A 19,332-nucleotide genomic window follows, 5' to 3' on the forward strand; every position below is an offset into this window, starting at 1 on the left:
GGGCGAGCTGCTCCCACTTGATCGCAGGAGCAGCCACAGGTGCCGCAGCCTTGTGCTGCCGGAAGTTCTCGAGCCGGCGCGCGCGGCTGGCCTTGCCGCCGCGCGCACGCCGCTTTGGCGCCGCGGGAGCGATCTTCTTGCTCACTGTCAGCACGCCGCACGCCTCCTCAGAGGTTGCCCACCTCTCCAGATGTTGCGAGGGACGCCACCCCGCGGCATGGCCGGTCCTGTCGTGGCGTGGAGCCTTGATATCTTGATGACGCTGCGACCGCGTGCAAGCACGTGAGCCCAGGATCGTGCGTGAGCACGCTCGCAAGGCGGACGGTATGGCAAGGCCAGCTCCGTGGCCGTGGGCTCAGCGAAGAGTACAGCCACCCATTCAAGGGTCCAAAAAACACGCCCGAGTCACGACAAACTAAATCATCAATACGGCTGAGGAGGATGCGCGACTACCTACTCGCGGCCGCCTCGCAGCTACTAGGCCAAGAGCAGCGAACGCGACGGCGAGTAGCACAATCGCTGTCGTGGCGAGCGGTCGCAAGCGTCTAGAGGGGCCGCTCGAGCGCCCTTCAACGCGGAGCAACCACCAGCCTCGGTTGGCTGCCTCGGAGACGACAGGCGGTGGCGGCGGCGGCGGCGGTGGAGGTGGCGGTGGAGGTGGCGGCGGCGGCGGGGGTGGGAGGAGGGGGGGGAAGCGCGGCGGCGGAGTGTACGAGCGCAGCTCGAGCACGCCGTCGAGCGGTCCGAGGAAGCCGTCGTGCGAGGAGGCCTTCGTGGACAGCGAGAGATGGGGGAGTGAGGGGGGAGATGTGGTGAGATGTGGGGAGATGTGGGGAGATATGGGGAGACCTCGTGGGTGCGCCAGCTGAAGCCACTCGCTGCCTTTTGCTGCCAGCGGCTCGCCGCCGTTTGCTGCCAGCGGCGCGTGGTGTCCTCGGCGCGCCAGCCGAGGCGGTGCCAGCCTGCCCCGTCCCACGCGTCCCAGAAGGAGCGCTGCTCATCGACCTACCGCACCACCCACGGGACTGAACCCACACTGGATTCGAAACTCTGGAGGTATGGGACGAGCGCTGCTCGTCGACCTTGCCGTCGCCGTCCGTGTCGCGCACCTCGACGCAACAGCGGAAGCCGTCGCACCCCGAGAGTACCCGAGACTACCCGAGATTGCCCGAGATTGCCCGAGATTGCCCGGGATTGCCCGAGACTGCCCGGGATTGCCCGAGATTGCCCGGGATTGCCCGGGATCGCGCCTCGACGCAGCAGTGGAAGCCGTCGCACCCAGCCCACTTGGGGCAGCCTCCCTGCCCCGCCGTCGTGAGCTCGTAGCTCGTCGAGCAGCACAGCCCGCTGCCGCCGCAGAAGCCGCGGCAGGCGCCCGACGCGCCGCCGCAAGGCAGCCAGCAATCGCGCGGCGGGTGCGGGGGCGGAGGCGGCGGCTGTGGCGGCGGCTGCGGCGGCGGCGGGGAGGGCAGGAAGCGCTCGGCGTTGCGGTTCTCAAACAGCCACAGCACGCCCGCGTGCTCGCGCAGCAGGGCGTTGGTCAGGCCTGGGAGGGGTGCCGTCTCGGGTGATCTCGGCTGCATCTCGGCTGCATCTCGGGGTGATCTCGGGGTGATCTCGGGCTGCAGGCGGGGCGCGGGGCAGACCTTGCAGCCCGGAGAACTGGACCGAGACCGAGTCTCCGCCCGAGAACTGGACCTTTGGCGAGAGATGGGAGATGTGGGGAGATGTGGGGAGATGCAGAGTCGCGGTCCCCGAGAGAGAACTGGACCTTTGGCGTGATTGCGCCAACCACGTTGAGGCCGGCCTCGGGGTCCGGGCCGCCGTAGCAGAGGATGGAGGCGATCTCCTGCGCGAGGACGGGCAGGAACGGGTTGAGCATCGCCTCGGCCGCAGCCTCCGGCATCAGCGACGGAACGACGTCGAGGTCGCCGATCTCAAAGTTGCCTCGGCACCGCCTCATCGCGGACGTCGTGAGCGCGTGCATGTCGTAGTCGAGCAGCATGTTTCCGCGCAGCGTGAGCTCCGCGCTGCCGTAGTCGTACGTCACCCGCATCCCGCCCACCGTCGACTGCCGCAGCGTCCACCGCCCCTCGACCCGCACGTCGATGTGCGTGAGCACAACCTGGGCGCCGTCCGGGGCCCGCCCCGCGAGCCACTGCGTGAGCAGGTCCTGCCTCTGCCACCACTCGTAGTCGTCGTAGCACATGCCGTACGAGACTCGGACCGGCGCGATGTCGACCAGCGTCAGGTTGCGCAGCGTGACCTATCGACAGGTCCTCGACATGTCCCGGATGTGTCCGCGGACGTGTCCGGCGTCAGGTTGCAGCGTGACCATCGCGCCGGGGCTGAGCGCGCCGCCGTACACCTCGATCTCAGTCCCCTCGAGGCCGAGCCGCTGCAGCACCGGCACGTCGTCGTTCGAGAGCGTCATCGTCAGCGCGTCCTTGCCGCGCATCCGCCGGATCTCAGACGCCATCCACTCGGAGAGCTGCGACGCCACCGCGTCGGAAAACCAGTCCGTCTCGCACGACGGCCCGAGCTTGAGCGCCTCAGTCCGCGGCGTCGCCTCTTCGAACGGCACCGGCACGGCCTCCTTCTCATCGCGCCACGACCAGCATGTTCCGCCGAGCAGGCGCAGCGCGCACCCGGCCTCCGCCTCCGCCGCCTGCGCCTCCGCCACCACGCCCGCCTCTGCCGCCTCCACGTTCGCCTCGACCGCCTCCACGTGCGCCTCCGCCACAGCCTCGGCGTTGTGGTTTCCCACCACCACCTCAGGACGGAGGACCGATCGCGCCGCCGCCACCATCTCGGGTCGGCGGATTGACCCGGACGCGAGCGGCAATGTGCCGACTAGGAAGGCGAGGACGGCCATGTGCGCCCCTCGCGCGCCGTGGCAGCGCATTGGCAGGGGCGCGCCTGGCTGGCAGCAGCGACTCCAGGGACACAGGGCGTAGGGGCTGGTCTGAAAGAAACAGCACAGGAAAACGGTTATTTTAAAACGCCGAGCCATCCATTACCAACACACCGCGAGCAAAAAATAAACAATAAAAAATCGCGAAAGTGCGCGCTTTCCAGCACGCCGCTACTCGCCGCTACTCGCCGCTAGCTCGCCGCTAGCTCGCCGCTAGCTCGCCGCTAGCTCGCCGCTAGCTCGCCGCTAGCTCGCCGCTAGCTCGCCGCGTGTTCGTCGGTCCCGCTACGAAGGCGCCCTACGGAATCATGCGGATGTTTGCCCTGCTCGCAGCCTCCGCCGCCGCGGTCCCGTCTAGGCTGGTGGTTACGACGACGAGAGGGTCGCCCGCTTCAGTGCAGGCAGCGCAGATGGCCGCTGCTCGGCGCGGAAACGTCAATATGACAATCCGAGCAGCCCACAAAACCCTCACAGTGGTCGAATTCGAGGACAACAGCACGGCGCGAGCCTTCCAGGACCAGGCGGAGCGCTCGGGGCTAAGGGTCGAGGAGGATCAGCGGCGCTTCCTAGCAACAAGCTCGGCCTCGGCTTCGCGGAAGCGGCAGCTAGCCGAGGAAACGCCATGGGGGATCGAGCGTGTGTACAACGAAGCGGTGCCGAACGCCTCCTTCTTCCCGTCGGCGGTGACGCATCCGCTGTGCATCATCGACTCCGGCTACCTGCTCGCACACCCTGACCTCCCCTCTGACGCCACCGCGGCGGACCCGCTCCAAGCTGACCGAGCCGGCACGACGTACTTCGGCGGCGACATCTGCAACCACGGCACGCATGCCCTCTCCGCCGCCCTCTCCGCCGCCATATCCCCTCCCCGCCGTCTCTCCGTCCGCCCCCTCTACCCCACCCTCCCTCCCTCCGTCCCACCAGGCACGCATGTCGCGGGCACCATCGCCGCAGTCGGTGGCAACGGGGAGGGAGTGGTCGGTGTCTATCCGGGCGCGCCTGACCTGAAGATAGTCAAGGTGTTTGGGGAGGTCGGCTTGCTCGACGACCCCAGCACGCCCGACGAGGATGAGGCGTGCGGCTGGACCTATGCCTCACAACTCGTCGATGCGGTTCAGCGATGTGTCGACAGCGGAGCCAAGATCGTCTCGAGTGAGCGTGCCTAGATCCCCTCCCCGTCTTTGACTCATCTAACACCCCCCCCCCCTCTTCCGCAGTGTCGCTCGGAGGTCCGGGTCGGTCGGACTTTGAGCGTGATGCCTTCCAGACATTCTTTGATGACGGCATCCTCAGCATCGCGGCCGCCGGCAACGGCGGAAGTAGCAGCTACAGTTACCCGGCGTCCTACTCCTCGGTCATGAGCGTCCCCGCCACCGACAGCAACGACAAGAAGGCGAGCTTCTCGCAGTACAACGACGAAGTCGACATCGCAGCGCCAGGCGTCGACGTCGTCTCGACTGTCGGTGCCACCCCTGTGCGAGAAGGCCGCAGCGCCGCCGCTCTCCCACCGTTCTCACGGGATCATTGTCTCCTACCTAGGCCCTCCGAGCGACACTGGGGTCGGCCCTCCGGGCTATGATTCGTACCGTGGGACCTCCATGGCCGCGCCGCACGTCTCTGGCCTGGCAATGGTGCTCTGGAACAAGTGAGCCCCCCCCCCTCCCCCCCCCCCCTCCCTCCCCCCCCTCCCTCCCCCCCCAATCAACACCACGCCCACCCACAAACACCAGCACCAACACCACCCAGAGGTCGGACCCAAACCGCCGCATCGGACACGCCTCGCGGCCACGCAGGTACCCGTCCTATACCAACGCCGACATCCGCACGGCGCTTGAGGAGGGCGCCGAGGATCTGGGCGAGACGGGCATCGACGACTACTTTGGCCATGGCCTCGTCAACTACCAGGGAGCCGAGATGAGGCTGTTCACGCCATCGCCGCCGCCGTCGCCCCCGCTCGCTCCACCAGCCCCCCCAATCGAGTTCCAGGCCACCGTGGGTGGCGGCAGCTTTGAGTCCGAGGTCTCGTGGACCCTGACGTGCAGCGGCGCGTTGATCGGCAGTGGAGGGGCGCCCTACTCCGGCACTCTTTCCGCGCCGCCCGGCGAGTGCACGCTCGACATGTACGACTCAGACGGCGACGGCTGGAACGGCAACCTGTGGGAGGGTGCGGGCTATACGTTCACGCTCGACTCCGGTTCCTACGGCAGCGCGACTTTCACCCTCACCGCCCTCCCTCCGTCCTCTCCGCCGTCACCGTCCCTGCCGCCGCTGCCGCCGCTGCCGGGCTACTGCTTCGCCACCTCATCCAAGGCCGTCGTTGTCCCCATGATTGTCGGCGGCGTGCCCGTCGACCCCGCGCGCAAGTACATGCCCGCCCCGCCCTCCCGCGCCAACGCCGCGCTCCGCTCGCCACCCGCCGCCGTCTGCTGACAGGTACACCTGGCTCGTCTCGCTCGACGGCCCGGGCTACTTTATCGGCAAACACTACTGCGGCGGCACGCTCATCGCGCCCGATTGGGTGCTCACCGCCGCGCACTGCACGCAAGACACCGTCGGCCGCGTGGCCGTCGGCATGCACGTCGTCGCCGACGTGAACACCGACCCGTGTGTCTCCTTGCACGAGGTGGCGGAGATCTTCAACCACGAGGACTACGGCTCTCCCAATTCAGAAAGCAACGACGTCTCGCTGCTCAAGCTCGCCACGCCTGTAACCGGCTATGCGCCCATCGACTTGCTCGACGGCCCGGGCATGGACACGCCCTTCCAGGAGCACCTCGCCATGCTCACCGTCGCCGGCTGGGGCACCATGTCCTCCGGCGGCGTGTCCTCGCCGGAGGCCATGGAGGTCGACGTGCCGGTGGTCAAGAATGAGGACTGCAACGTTGCCTACAGTGGCCAGATTGACGACACGATGATCTGCGCCGGCGACACCGCGAATGGCGGCGAGGACGCGTGCCAGGGCGACTCGGGTGGCCCCCTCTTCGGCATCGACGCCGACGGCAACTACGTGCTCACGGGCATCGTGAGCTGGGGCTCCGGCTGCGCCGACGCCAACTTCCCGGGCGTCTACGCGCGCGTCTCCCACTTTGATGAGTGGGTCTGCGCGAGGACGGACGGCGCGGTCTGTGGATTTTATCCTCGGTCGCCGCCGTCGCCGCCGGCCACGCCCCCGGCGCCGCCGCTGCCGCCGTCCCTGCCGCCGCCCTCCCTGCCGTCATGCCCGCTCGGCGACGTCTGCACCACCGGCCCGTGTTTGATCACCGACGGCGGCTCGTGCGCCACCTCGCCCGACTTCCCGAACGACTACCCAAACCTCGAGGGCTGCACCATCTACAACGTGCCGCCGGTCGGGCTGGACGTGATCGCCTTTGACGTGGAGGGGGACCCCCGCCCCTACTACGACTACGACGGCGACGGCGATTTCCGCAATGACTGCCCCTACGACAACCTCGTCGTCAACGGCGTGAAGTACTGCGGCACCTCGGGCCCGGCCGGTGTCGTGCCGTCGGATGGGACCATGACGTGGGTCTCTGACGAGTTTGTCACCGAGTCGGGCTGGAAGGCGCGCGCTCCTTTCTCTGCATCTGTGGCTCCCCGCACACTGCCCTCCTGAGCTCTCACGCTCACCCAGCCCCGGTGCCCAACCCCCTATGCCCCCCCCCCCCCCCTCTTACAGGTGTGCTGGGCTGCGCAGCCGCCTTCGCCGCCGGCCACGCCCCCGGCGCCGCCGTCGCCGCCGGCCACGCCGCCGCCGTCCTTGCCGGCATGCCCGCTCGGCGACGTCTGCGCCACCGGCCCGTGTTTGATCACCGACGGCGGCTCGTGCGCCACCTCGCCCGACTTCCCGAACGACTACCCGAACCTCGAGGGCTGCACCATCTACAACGTGCCGCCGGTCGGGCTGGACGTGATCGCCTTTGACGTGGAGGGGGACCCCTACCCCTACTACGACTACGACGGCGACGGCGATTTCCGCAATGACTGCCCCTTCGACCACCTCTTCGTCAACGGCGTGAAGTACTGCGGCACCTCGGGCCCGGCCGGTGTCGTGCCGTCGGATGGGACCATGACGTGGGTCTCTGACGAGTTTGTCACCGAGTCGGGCTGGAAGGCGCGCGCTCCCCCCTCTGCATAGCTCTTCGCATCTCTGGCTCCCCCCACACCGCGCTCCTCAACTCTCGCGCTCACTCAGCCCCCGTGCCCAGCCCCTATGGCCCTCCGCCTGTCCCAGGTGTGCTGGCCGCCGTCGGCCTTGCCATCTCCGCCGCCGCCGTCCGCGTCGCCCTCGCCGCCGCCTCCCTCGACCTCGCCATCTCCGCCGCCTCCATCCGCCTCGCCGTCGCCGCCACCTCCCTCCGCCTCGCCGTCGCCGCCGCCTCCCTCCGCCTCGCCGTCGCCGCCGCCTCCCTCCGCCTCGCCGTCGCCGCCGCCTCCGTCCGCCTCGCCGTCGCCGCCGCCTCCCTCCGCCTCTCCCTCCCCGCCGCCACCGTCCGCCTCTCCCTCCCCGCCACCTCCTTCCGCGTCGCCGTCGCCACCGCCTCCCTCCGCGTCGCCGTCCCCGCCGCCTCCGTCGCCCTCGCCGCCGCCTCCCTCTGCCTCGCCGTCGCCGCCGCCTCCCTCCGCCTCGCCGTCGCCGCCGCCTCCGTCCGCCTCGCCGTCGCCGCCGTCCTCCCCGCCGCAGCCACCGTCGCCGCCGCCTCCCTCCGCCTCGCCGTCGCCGCCGCCTCCATCCGCCTCGCCGTCGCCGCCGCCTCCGTCCGCTTCGCCGTCGCCGCCGCCCCCATCCGCCTCGCCGTCGCCGCCGCCTCCATCCGCCTCTCCCTCCCCGCCGCCTCCCTCCGCCTCGCCGTCGCCGCCGCCTCCCTCCGGCTCGCCCTCGCCGCCGCCTCCCTCCGCGTCGCCGTCGCCTCCCTCCGCATCGCCGTCGCCGCCGCCTCCCTCCGGCTCGCCGTCGCCGCCGCCTCCCACGCCGCCGCCGCCTTCCGCCTCGCCATTGCCGCCGCCGCCCACGCCGCCGCCACCTGCCCCTCCGCCGCCCTCGCCACCTTCTCCGCCACCGCCCTCTCCGCCGCCGCCGTCGCCGCCGTCGCCGCCGCCGGCGGCGCCGCCGCCGCCCTCCGGCTCGCCCTCGCAGCCGCCGCCCGCGCCGCCGCCGCCCTCGCAGCCACCCTTTCCACCCCTCCCCGAGGGCGTTGTCGTGGAGGAAGTGTCCGTGATCAAGTTCACCGTCGTTGTCACGATCTCCGCCGAAGTGAACGACATCGACGTTACTGAACTCGAGGCCTCCTTTCGCCCTGCGCAGCAGTGCCTCTTGCCAGAGTGCCAACTCACCGTGACGCTCCACCCCGTCGAGCGATCGGCAGCCCGTCGGGCACTCCAGACTGCGGGAACGGTTGCTTCGAGCACGGCCAGCGTGTTCAAGGATGGCAACACACTTTCCGCCGTGCGCAACGCGAACTATGTATTCGCGAGAAACTCAGCCACCCAAGCCGGCAATATCCTGAATCAGCCCGTCAGCGAGGTCGACCCCAACGTCAACGAACGCGAGGACACCGAGCCGCGCGCGGTCGCGCCGCCGCCGCCCTCCGCCCCGCCCACGTCGCCGCCGCCCTCGTTGCCCCCACTTGACCTGAACCCGCAGTCCATGGACCCGTCGTGCTTCCCGAGCTCTGCGATGGTGCAGCGTGCCGACGGCGAGACCGCCCCCCTCTCCTCGCTCTCCGCCGGCGACTCGATCCTCGTCGCTGCGGCCGACGGCACCCTCGCCTTCGATGCCGTGTGAGAGGGGGGGGTTCACTCGTTTCACCGTCGCTTGCTTCTACTAGGCACCCTCGGCTTCGACGTCGTCTCCTCCTTCTCGCTGGCCGACCCGTCCGCCAAGGCGGTTTTCCTCTCGCTCGCCACCGCGACGGCGACGGTCGCGCTCACCCCGACGCACAAGCTGCCCGCCGGCCCGGCAACGGCGCTCAAGCAGGCGTCCGAGGTTGCCGTTGGAGAGACGATCTGGCTCGCGTCGCCGGCCGCGGGCGCGCTCGTGCAGGCGCGCCTATACCCCCAGCACCACACACCCCTGCCTCTCCCGATGCGACCACCCCTCTTCCCCCGGCCAGGATCCCGTCCTCAAGATAACCACGGTCGTGGCCGACGGGCTGCACAGCCCGCTCACCAAGCACGGAGGCTGGCCAATCGTTGACGGCGTCGCGACCTCGTACAACAGCGCGGCCGTCGTCGCGCGCAACAAGTACCTCGTACCGCTCGTCGAGGCGGTCTGCCCCTCCCTCGGCCGCCTCGTCGTGGCGGCCGCGAACCCAAAGGCGATGCACTACATCGATGGCGAGGTGATCTCCCGCGCCCAAGTTTAGAGTGTCACTTAGCCCCACTCTCCCAAACCCACCACCCGCCGCCCACTTTCGCTTCGTCGCTCGACCAGGTGGTCGAGCCGCTCTCTTCGCTCGAGCTTGCGCACGCGGCCGTGGTCACGCTCACGGCCGCCAGTACCACGTTTGGCGCGCGCTCAAGCTCGCGCCATCGTTTGTCGTAGTTGGGGAGAGCTCACCTCAAGTGAGCGAGAGACGGAGCCCCCACGTTTACAAACCAAAGAAATTCGCGATCGACCCATGTGCCATGAGTTTCGCGCGACGGATCTTGTAAGGGACGAATGGACTCATTGCACTTGGAGTGAGCGACTGAGTTTTCTTTTTTTGAAAGAAGGCGTCGTACCTTGCAATGCCCGTCGTACCTGAGCACGTTGCAATGCCGCGCGGCGCGCGCCCCGCGTGCTCCAGGCCCGCCCCGAGGTACATCGAAAAGAAGCGGCAGGACAACGGGTACGCTGCTTCGGCCTTGTCGATGCAAAGCACTGTCGACTTGACCGACACGTGGTGCTGCGGCGCCACGCCCTTGCTATTCTCCATTGTCAACGGCCCCGCGGAAACCCTCGCAAAGCTCGACCGCGACTATCCGTCGCTGGCAAAAATGGCGGCCGACGGTGGCGCCTACGACCCGCCGCAGCTCAACCCGGCTCGGACCTTTGTCAGCTGCTGCCTCGGGCTGCCATGGCCCGATTCGTGCAATCTCGGCACGGTGAATTGGTTCTCGCACCGGTCGCCGCTATGCGCGCTGTGCCCCGCCGCCGTCTGTCTGGGCTACATGAAGTGCTGCTTTGGGTTCACCGAGCTGTCGCTGCTGGAGAGCGGAGACGAGGTCTTCATCGAGATGCTCCAGCGAGGCGTGGCACCGGAACAGTGCCCGGAGCGGCTAAAGGGCCTCTACTGGATGCAAGACAACCTCGCCAACGAGGTGCTAGTCACGTTCCAGGACGCCTACTGGCAGCCGGCGACAGCGACGGCGCCATTTCTCGGCACCAAGGACCTCGGCCTCAACTTCACGCGGGACCCGACCTGCTTTGGAGTGTGCAACGGCCCGCCCTTCTCCCCGTTCACGTGCCCGCCGGTTGGCTGCTGCCCCTGCCTCTGCCTCCCCTGCTGGGCCGTCGCCCCGTGCGGCTCCACCCGCAGTCTGCCCGGCTGCTGCCTGCGCCGCACGCCAATGACGTTGGTGTCGTCCCCGGACCAGCGGTGGATCGACCTTGGGCTAGGCAACTTCATCTTCATCCCGACTGCGGGTGAGACGCTCGTCGCGCCGGGCGGAGAGCCGGTCGCCTTTGACGCGGCGCAGGACCTCCTTCGCGTCTCGTTCTACCCCGAGCAGGGCCTGTCGAGCATCAACTACCAGTACCGCGTGCGGAGGGTGGCGCATCTCTCAGAGAGCGGGGCGCTGGTCAAGACGGAGGCGTGGGATGATTTGGTGGCGAAGGTTCGCGCGACGAATGAGACGCCCGGCTGCCTGGGCGACCGCTGCTACTGTAACCTGCCGCTCGAGCAGCGGCTGCAAAACTCCCTCCTCTACCAAAACGACAGGCAGTTCTTCCGGCTGCCACCGAGGCCGGCGTCCATGGCGCTGGGCCGCGGCTGATGCGGAGGAAGTACCCCGCCCCTCCACTGGCCCTGCCGATGCCGATGAACGGCTCCGGGCGGTGTGTCGAACCTGTGTGCTGTGCGAGAGAGTTGAAAGGGAGAGGGGGCTGTGTTCTCTAGGCCCCTAGGACGATGTACTTGGAGCACACTTGGAGTGCAGTCATCAGCCTCACTATCCAGGGCCGGGGAGCTAAGAACAAAGAAGCGCACCACCGGGCCGATGCGAATGCATTTTTTCTTTTTTCACTTGCATCGCAATGAGTGCCAGACAGCGTTTATGTGAGACAGCAATGAAGGCGCTGCTGCTTTTTGCCCTCACGCCCTCCCTGTCTCACGGGCTCTCGCTCGGCCTCGCGAGCGTGCGATCGGTGGCGCCTCGGTGCGCGGCGGTCGCCCTGGACGACGCGCCGGGCAGCAGCCTGGCTCGCGATGCGTGCGCCGCCGATAGCGAAGCGCTGCTGGATTCCTTGGATCGTTGGCTGCGCCGGCAGTCCATCCGGTCGGTGCTGCCGCCGAGCCAGGCGCGGCACCTGCTTCGCGACCTACGCGACGACCACCGCTTCTGGGCGCAGCAGCGCCGCCAGTTTGCGCGCGCCTGGAACCTGGTCGAGGCCGGCCTTCGGCAGGAGACGCGGCCGGTCGGCGAGCTGCTGGGCAACGAGACGGCGTCCAAGGTGCTTTCCTATTCGGAGGACATGGACGTCGATCCCGCCATCGTCAACGCCCTCATCCGCAGCGAGGTTGTCGAGGCCATGCTTGGACACGTCCTGTACGATGGTGCCGCTCCCCCCCCGCCGCCGCCGCCGCCGCAGCCTGCCCTCGCGCGCGCACCCCCTTCCCCCACAGCGCCGGCCGCCTGCGTCCGAGATGCCTCCCCTGCTGGTTGTCACCGATGTCCAGGCATCGGCCAGTTTCTGATCCAGTCCGACCCCATCGGCATGGCCCTCTCCAAGCTCCCGATCCTAGGGCCGATCCGCGCGCAGCTGGTCGACGCGGCGCGGCGCGAGGTGGACGCTTTGGTCGGCCCGCAGGTCGAGGGGTTCCTCGGCTCCTACTCCGCCGCCGCCGCCGAGTCTGCGGTGTCCTACCTGCTGGCCGAGGACAACAGCCCGAAGCTGCGCGCCGCGCGCCGCCAGCTCGCCTCGAAGCTGCTCAACCGGCCGCTCTGCAAGCTGGTAGCCCCCACGGCTAGAGAGATCACCCGAGATCACCCGAGATCGCAAGCTGGCGGCGCATGGCTAGAGAGACCACCCGAGATCGTGGACGTGCCGACGACGTGTCTGTGGACGTGTCTTTGCAGGTGAACGGGTCTGACCTCGAGGCAGCCATCGCACGGGACACGATCTGGGCGGCGGTGCGGCAGTTCAAAATGCCAAACGAGGGCGCGCTGCTCGACCAGCTGTACGGCGAGTTTGGAGACGAGCCCTTCTCGATCTTGCTACCGCGCGACGCGGCAGCCAAGGCGGCGGCGCCGCCCTCGGCCCCGCTCTTCGAGCGCGGCCGCGCCATCCTGCGCGATATCCTCGCTAGCTTCCTCGCGTCGGGCGAGTGGGAGGAGTGGAGACGAAACGGCCCGCTGTCCGAGCCGTTGCCGCCGCCGCGGACGGCGGTGCTGACGCCGCCGGCCGCCGCGGCCGCCGCCGCCGCCGCCGCCGCCGCCGCCGCCGATGCCTCCGCCGCCGCCGCCGCCGATGCCGATGCCGACACGGACGCCGGCGGCGCGCCCGATTTCGGGGCGATGAGCCGCGCCGATCTTGAGGCATACGCACGCGCCGCGCACGCCGCGGCCGGCCAGCCGCCTCCGCCCGCGCACGGGGCTGGCAGCCGGCACGGGGCAGGCGGTGCGGCGGGGTTGCATGCGGCCGGCGGCGGTGACGAGCCGCGGAGACGGCGCGTCGACTGCAGCGAGAAGCGGCTGGGCGAGTGGGACGGATGGGACTGAGCCGGTGTGGGCGGGCCCCATCGCGCGGTGGGTCGCTCGCGGAGCATGCCTCTCTCTCAGCCCGGTGGTGGCTGGCCTCCTGCGCAACTCCGTCCCTCCCTCCCTGTCATGCCGATGCCGCCGCCGGTGTGTGGCGGCGGTCTCGAGGGCTGGGACGGTCTGGCGGCGTCCGAGGTGCCGGGGGAGAGAGAGGAGGGCGGTGTGTGAGAGAGACGCATAATTACTCGTTTCTTTGTCGCCTGAGCAAAAATGATGAGAGGCTGAGCAAGCGAAATGGGTTAGAAAATATAAAGCCGTTTAAGAGACCGCCGGTCGGGAGTTGTGCGAATGTGCCATGCCCGATTTCGTTCTCCCCCATTTGTGTGCCAAAAAAGTGGTGTACTTTAGCACGCATCTCAACAGGAGCTGCGCAGCTCTCCTTTACAGTGATAGGAAACGTTCGGTCCGCACTCCTCAAAGCGCCCGCCGGTCGCACACCACTCCATGTCGAGCTCGCCAGCGGGGGTGGTGCACGCCCGGCGGAGCAGGTTTGCGAGCGCCTCTGCTCGGTCCAGGTCCTTGTTGACGTGCACCCCCTTTGATGCGACGGCCGCGGTCCTGTACGCTGCTAGCGTGCCATTCGCGAAGCCGTCGTCGAGGCCGCAAAAGCGGAGGACCCGCAGCAGAGTGCCCTCAAAGTCGGCCACCCAGTCCTGCAGGAGGTCGAGTGTGATTGCGCGCGGGCCGTGGTCCTGGACCGACGCCGCCATGTGATCCATCTGCCTGATGGTGCCCAGCGTGTTTCCTGCCAGCTGGCAACGCAGCGCCTCCGCGTCACACCTGGCGAGAGCGAGCTTGCCGTACAGACCGAGACTGGCATTCGTCGAGATAAAGTCGCAAAAGTCTCCTCGCTGGAACGGCTGGCGCGAGTAGAGCCAATCTTCGCACAGCCGTGCCCCACAGCGCGGCCTTGACCTCCCTATCCTCATGTGGTACAGGTACGCCGACACCACCATCGACACAGGGTCCCGCACGTCATGCACGAGGCACCGCACGGCGGGCATCTCTGCCGCCGGCCACTGGTATGCGTGCTCGTTCCACCCGACCGCGACACCGTCCGGCGAGTCCTCCAGAAAGCTTCGGAGGGCAGCCGGCTCCCACCAGTACCCTCTGCTCTTGACTCCATCGCCCAGGCCGGTGTTGAGCAGCCGCACTGTGCCTGGCCGCGCTTGCACCATTGCGCGCGCAAGCGCCGCGTTCAGCGCGGTGCCCGTCTTGTGGTGGGAGGCGAAGAGAATGAGCGCGGCTCGACTCGACCGCCCTACCTCGCCCCATGACGGTTCCGCGCTGCGGCCAGGCACAGAGGCACTCGACATCGCACAAACTTGCAAGCGAGCGTCCTTTCGATGATCTACCCGGTACTCAAAAAGAGTTTAGACTCAAAAAGAGATTGGAAGGACGTCGATTCCCCCCCCGACACGCCTCCCCCACAAGTCGAGATTGGAGATTGGAGATCGGATATGAAGATCGGAGAAGCAAAATATGACGTTGAAGATTGGAGATTGGAGATGGAGATCGGAGATCTGACTGGATCCGGCAAAATATGACGCTGGAGATTTGGAGATTGGAGATGGAGATCGGAGATGATTTTTTATTTTCATTTTTTATTTTTGGCCCGAAGAGCCTGCGGCGCCGGTTTTAACTTTACGGTGTGGGGGAACCATGTGTAGTGAGCTTTTTATTATCAAAAAAAGAAAAAGATGATGACAGCGGCGTCATCTCCAATCTTGCGTCGACACATCTCCGAGGGCGGCGCAGCCAAGCCCGAGTAGTGGTCTTCTTGAGGCGCGTCAGCGCCGAGTCCGTGAGGAGCGGCCCCAGCTTGCTGGGTGCGGCCCCGCCGCGGGCCGTAGCGAGAATCGCGCAGCGAGTCGGCCGGAGAGGTTGAAACCGGCGCCGCAGGCTCTTCGGGCCAAAAATAAAAAATAAAAAATAAAAAATCATCTCCGATCTCCATCTCCAGAGGGGTGGAGGGTGGAGGGGTGGAGGGGTGGTTGAGCCCTCTAGCTCTATCGATATAGCCCTACCCCTCCCGCCGTTTTAGGGCCTCCCCACCCGCTTATGCTGAGTGATGCATAATGCGGACGATACGTAAATGGCTAATGCGTAGCACATAGCGCCAGTGCGACATCGGCAGCGCTGCACTGTTTGCTGAGACATAAAGGCAAAAACATCGTACGTATTGCATAAGACACGCTATGGACTATGCATTCGCGCGACGTCTGACCCTGCCAATGCATATAGGCAGGACACACGGGTGCATATACAGGGCCGGTACGTATACATAGCAGTACTGATAACGTCTCGGGTGTCGAGGGGTGTCGAGGTGTCGATATGGGCACCTTGACACCGGCGAGCATGGTACCAGCCTAGATGGTGTCGAGGGGTGTCGAGGGTGTCGAGTTGGCATGGGGTGTCGAGCTCGAGGACGAGGTGTCGAGTTGGTGTCGAGGGCTCCGGCTCAGGTCAGAGGGCCCAGCGACTCGTCGGTTGGGTGGGTGTAAACGGGCATTGCCTGTGGTCTTCAACGCACAAAGGGTGTGAATAGAGCTCTCTTGATCCTTCTGAGCACGAAGACCACTCGAACTCTTCTGCAGACTCTAGTGTTTCCGGTTTTCATAACCTGTGAAATAGTTTTTGCGCCCGCCGCAGCCCGCCCTATTTCGCGCCAGGGCCACGAGAGCCCTGGAAGAGCCCAGCTGGCATGTTCTATCGCCCGGGTGTCGGGCTGTCTACATACAGACGTCTCGTCGCCGTGGCCGACGCATGGCTGGTCCGACGTGTGGAGGAGTTTGACCTCAGCCAGGCCGTCGGTGTCGGCGGGCTGACGGCGGCCGCCGGAATCGCGATTCGCTCTGCCAGCTGCCAGCAGCCTCGTGTCGCCGCTCTCGTTGGCGCAGCAGCAGCGATTGGCCTTTGCGCCGTCGCTCGGCGGCGTCACCGCCCATCCGACCCGCGCAGCTCCTGCAGCTCCTGCAGCTCCTGCTGTCAGTCTTCTGCTCTCACGCACCTCACTCGCCGCGCGCGGATTGTGCGCCGCGCCAAGCAGGACACGTGCTCATGCAAACAATGCGAGAACTTGGTTGCGCCGCTTAGTGGCGGCGCTGCTTTAGAGAGAGAGAGGAAGCGGCAGCGTGGGAAGCAAAGCAGATGGAGGCGGCGCGGCATGCCAAGGAGCTGCTGCTGGCGGAGGTTGAGCGGCTAAGTGCAGCAAGGGCCCAAGGGCAAGAAGGGCAAGAAGAAGAAGAAGAATCTTACGCGAAGAAGAAGAATGTTGGCGTGGGCGATACGGGCGCCGCTAGGCTCAACAAGGAGGTGCTGTGCAGTTAGAGAGCTCGTAGCGAGCTCGATTTTGATGAGAATTTGATGAGAAATATCTCAATTTTGAGCCAAAAACGCCAAAAAAAATCGGCGCCTGCGGCGGGCCAGCCTCCGGCGGCGCCTGCGGCGGGCCGCTGCCCAGACCCCGTTTACACCCGAGCTATGCCCCACGACCTGAGCCGGAGCCGAGGCGGGGTTTGGTGTCGAGGTGTCGAGGCCAGGGCTCAGTGCTGACTGTTGTGTTCTGCGCCCGTGTCCGGGTGTGGAGATGCGCGGGTCGCCCCCCCCTGCCCACCAATTTGTGTGTGTGGGGAGAAATTTACCTGTGCAGTCTTACCTGTTCATGCGATGGCACACAAGCGCGCGCCTGCCTGCCCCGAAGGCAGGCCTGGCGCGGTGCGCCCTGTGCGTCTCCGGCGGCCATCACAGGCGCGTGGCCGTGCTTTCGGTGGGCCCGCCATCATATGTCGCGCCATCGCACGCTCGCTCGCTGCGGAGGTCGACTCATCACAAGGTCGACTCACAAGGCTGCCGTCGAGACCGCGCCTTGTTCCACGCCGCCCGCCGCGGCGGCCAGGACCGCAGCGGGCGACTCGCCGGCGCGCCGCAGCGCCGCGCCGAGGTCCGCGCCGTACGAGTAGTCGTACCGGCTGGCGTGCGCCTCGAAGTCGCGCAGCACGCGCTCCACCAGCTCGCGCGAAACCACGGAGCGCCCCTCCTCGCGCGCGGCGCCGCCTGCCGTCGCGCGCGCCCGCTCGCCTCCTAGCTCGCCTCCCGTCGGCCTCGCCTCGCCGCCTGTCGTCGCGCCCGCCCGCGGCATGTCCTCAGCCGCCGGCTCCGCGGCCGCCACCTCGCGCAGGAGCCGCGCGTGGTCGGCAAAGTGGGACCGGCGCATCGACGCGCGAAGATCGAAGCCGCCCGCCGCCGCGCCGCCGCCCGCCGCCGCGCCGCCGCCTGCGGCGGCTGCGGCCGCGTTCCAGAGGTACTCGTCCAGGAGCGCCTCCTCGTGGCGGAAGTGCGCCTCATACGCGCGCCGCACCTCTGCAAGCGCCGCGGCACTGCGTGTGGCGGCGAGCTCGCGCAGCGCCGCCGTGCACGCCGCGTGCTCGTCGTCGAGAGCGGCAATTCCCACGCTCGGGACGCGTCCCGGGGCGAGACGCACCTGCGCTGCGGGCGATGCGACGGGATCGTCGACGTCTCCACCGCGGCCGCCGCCGCGCCGTTCCGACTGCGGCGTGGCCGCACCACACGTCTCCGCCGCCCTCGAGAGTTCCAATCCGTCCACCACGGCGAGGGGCGCGTCCGGCGGCGGCGGCGGCGGCAGCGACGGCCTCGACTTTGCGCCGTCGAGCAGCGCGTCCAGGAGCGACTCGACGTGATGGAACGCACGCTCCCTCACCTCCAGGTACGCCGCCGTCGCGCGGCTTGCGATGCGGCCGTCGCTGCCGTACACAATGAAACCACCGCAACCGAGCTGCCCCCAGGCGGGGTTGTCCTCTGTGTACGCGACGGTGCACGCTGACAGCTTGAGCTCCTTCACGAAAGTGGACGCGAGCTGAGGCCCAGCTAGGCTGACACACACAAAGGCCACGCGCCCAGAATACTTGCCGCTGGCCCACTTGTCCATCTGGGACGCACAGGGCCAGCACCCGCCTCATCCCGTGAAGAGATGCAGCACCAGCGGGCGGCCCGCGGCGAGCTCTTGCAGCCGGAGCGTCGTGCCGGCCGCGTCGCCCAATGGCGCGACGAGGCTGAGGCGGTCGACGGGAGGGCTCTCCATCGGGACGACGAAGGCAGACGATGATCCGAGCAGCGCTGCGAGCGCAGGGAGCACGGAAGGAAGCCGGCCGCGGAGCATGCTGCCGGTCTTCGGTCGTCGGCCAGCTCCCTCTCGGCGGTGGCCGCTCCAGGTGTTTCCGACTTTTTTTGAGCTTAGCCTTCGATGTTATAAAACAAAGCAAGGCGGGACATGGCATATCACTCTCGGCCCCACAGACATCCCGCACACCCGCCGCCCCCGCGCGCGCCCCACCTCGGCCGGGAGAGAGGGGAGTGACAGTTTGGGATGAAAGCCCGAGTATGTTGAGTCCTGGCTCAACAACGCAGGGTTCAAGAGGGGGTGGTCCGGCTCACAAGTCCGGCTCACGCGCCTCGAGCTGACCATCTACCGCACTGAGCACTTCCGCCCCCTCGCTCCCAGCCCATCCACCTCGCCTCGGGCCGCGCCGCGCAATCTCGGGCGATCTCGCGCCATCTCGGGGCCGCGCCGCGCGATCTCGGGCGATCTCGCGCTATCTCGGAGCTCCACGCCACGCCGCCCCCCCCCCCATCCCCCTCACCTCACCCACCGCCGCGCCGCGCTATCTCGGGCGATCTCGGAGCGTCGCTCGCGCGGCGTCACACCTGCTCAAAAAAAGGAAGGGCCTGGTTGGAGCCACGGGGCTCACGAGGACGTGCTCGCTCGGTTCTCGCCGCCTCGCCCTGCGCCACTTGGGCCGGTGAGGCGGCGCCCCACTTTTTTTTCCTTTTGGAGCGCCTTCGTTGTTAATAGTACAAACCCAATGGTCCCTTGCTGAATCCGTGTTGGATGATCGATGAACGAATCCAACGAGCAACGTTTGCAACGAAGCCCCCGCGTGCCGGCTGCCGGTGCCGCCCCACTCGCCCCTCGCCGCCGTGCGACGCGGGGCACGACGGGGCGTGAGCCCTGAATGAACGTCGTCACGGTTCACCCTTTGAAGAGTGAGAGTGGAGATGTGGAGAGTTGGTGCGTGCGCGGTGCGGGTGCGCTGCGCCCGTCTGTCTGTGTCTGCTGTCTCAGCAGCCGCGTGCCCGCCCCCAAGCACGAGAGCGCGGCGATATGAACATGTGGTCCAAAGGCGCGCGCCCCCAAGCACGGTGTTCGCCGGGTCGCTCCATCGGTTCGTCGTCGTCCACCAGCCCCCGGGGCGCTGCCCACCAGCACCGAGGGCTGTGAGCGGGGAACATCACGAGGAGAACACACTGAACCACCAGCCCGACGCTCACTACAAGTGACAACGGCCGATCGAAGGACCTGCCGCGAGGTCGCCCCACCGCGCCGCAACCGGAGGTGCCCTGCGCCAACCGCAGCCGTCGCTCTTCACCGTCACTTGATTTTG

At 67.6% G+C, this 19,332-nt stretch overlaps 4 protein-coding genes across 4 annotated transcripts; 2 read left to right on the plus strand and 2 right to left on the minus strand.

The window, feature by feature from the left end:
- Positions 1-362: 362 nt before the first annotated feature.
- Positions 363-2,871, minus strand: EMIHUDRAFT_438725 (hypothetical protein). Its single transcript, XM_005758743.1, has 7 exons — positions 2,336-2,871; positions 1,772-2,266; positions 1,647-1,698; positions 1,251-1,546; positions 1,083-1,109; positions 850-1,005; positions 363-769 (listed from the first exon to the last, which is right to left on the minus strand). Exons 1-7 carry the CDS (start codon positions 2,807-2,809, stop codon positions 416-418), a joined length of 1,854 nt encoding a protein of 617 aa, XP_005758800.1. The 5' UTR covers positions 2,810-2,871; the 3' UTR covers positions 363-415.
- Positions 2,872-8,518: 5,647 nt separating this feature from the next.
- On the plus strand, positions 8,519-9,522 carry EMIHUDRAFT_438728 (hypothetical protein). The gene is made up of 4 exons (XM_005758744.1): positions 8,519-8,670; positions 8,740-8,954; positions 9,025-9,252; positions 9,345-9,522. Exons 1-4 carry the CDS (start codon positions 8,559-8,561, stop codon positions 9,453-9,455), a joined length of 666 nt encoding a protein of 221 aa, XP_005758801.1. The 5' UTR covers positions 8,519-8,558; the 3' UTR covers positions 9,456-9,522.
- A 1,637-nt stretch (positions 9,523-11,159) lies between these two features.
- EMIHUDRAFT_465884 (hypothetical protein) lies at positions 11,160-13,096 on the plus strand. The gene is made up of 3 exons (XM_005758745.1): positions 11,160-11,667; positions 11,791-12,065; positions 12,191-13,096. Exons 1-3 carry the CDS (start codon positions 11,181-11,183, stop codon positions 12,830-12,832), a joined length of 1,404 nt encoding a protein of 467 aa, XP_005758802.1. The 5' UTR covers positions 11,160-11,180; the 3' UTR covers positions 12,833-13,096.
- A 1,874-nt stretch (positions 13,097-14,970) lies between these two features.
- On the minus strand, positions 14,971-18,050 carry EMIHUDRAFT_219248 (hypothetical protein; the record flags this gene model as incomplete). Its single annotated transcript, XM_005758746.1, has 7 exons — positions 14,971-15,099; positions 15,214-15,240; positions 15,471-15,529; positions 15,608-15,867; positions 17,179-17,454; positions 17,530-17,726; positions 17,871-18,050. The coding sequence occupies 7 exons, from the start codon at positions 18,048-18,050 to the stop codon at positions 14,971-14,973; spliced, it is 1,128 nt and encodes a 375-aa protein (XP_005758803.1).
- Positions 18,051-19,332: the final 1,282 nt, after the last annotated feature.

This window comes from Emiliania huxleyi (genome assembly GCF_000372725.1).
Source record: "Emiliania huxleyi CCMP1516 unplaced genomic scaffold EMIHUscaffold_84, whole genome shotgun sequence".
NCBI classification, from domain to species: Eukaryota; Haptophyta; order Isochrysidales; family Noelaerhabdaceae; genus Emiliania; species Emiliania huxleyi.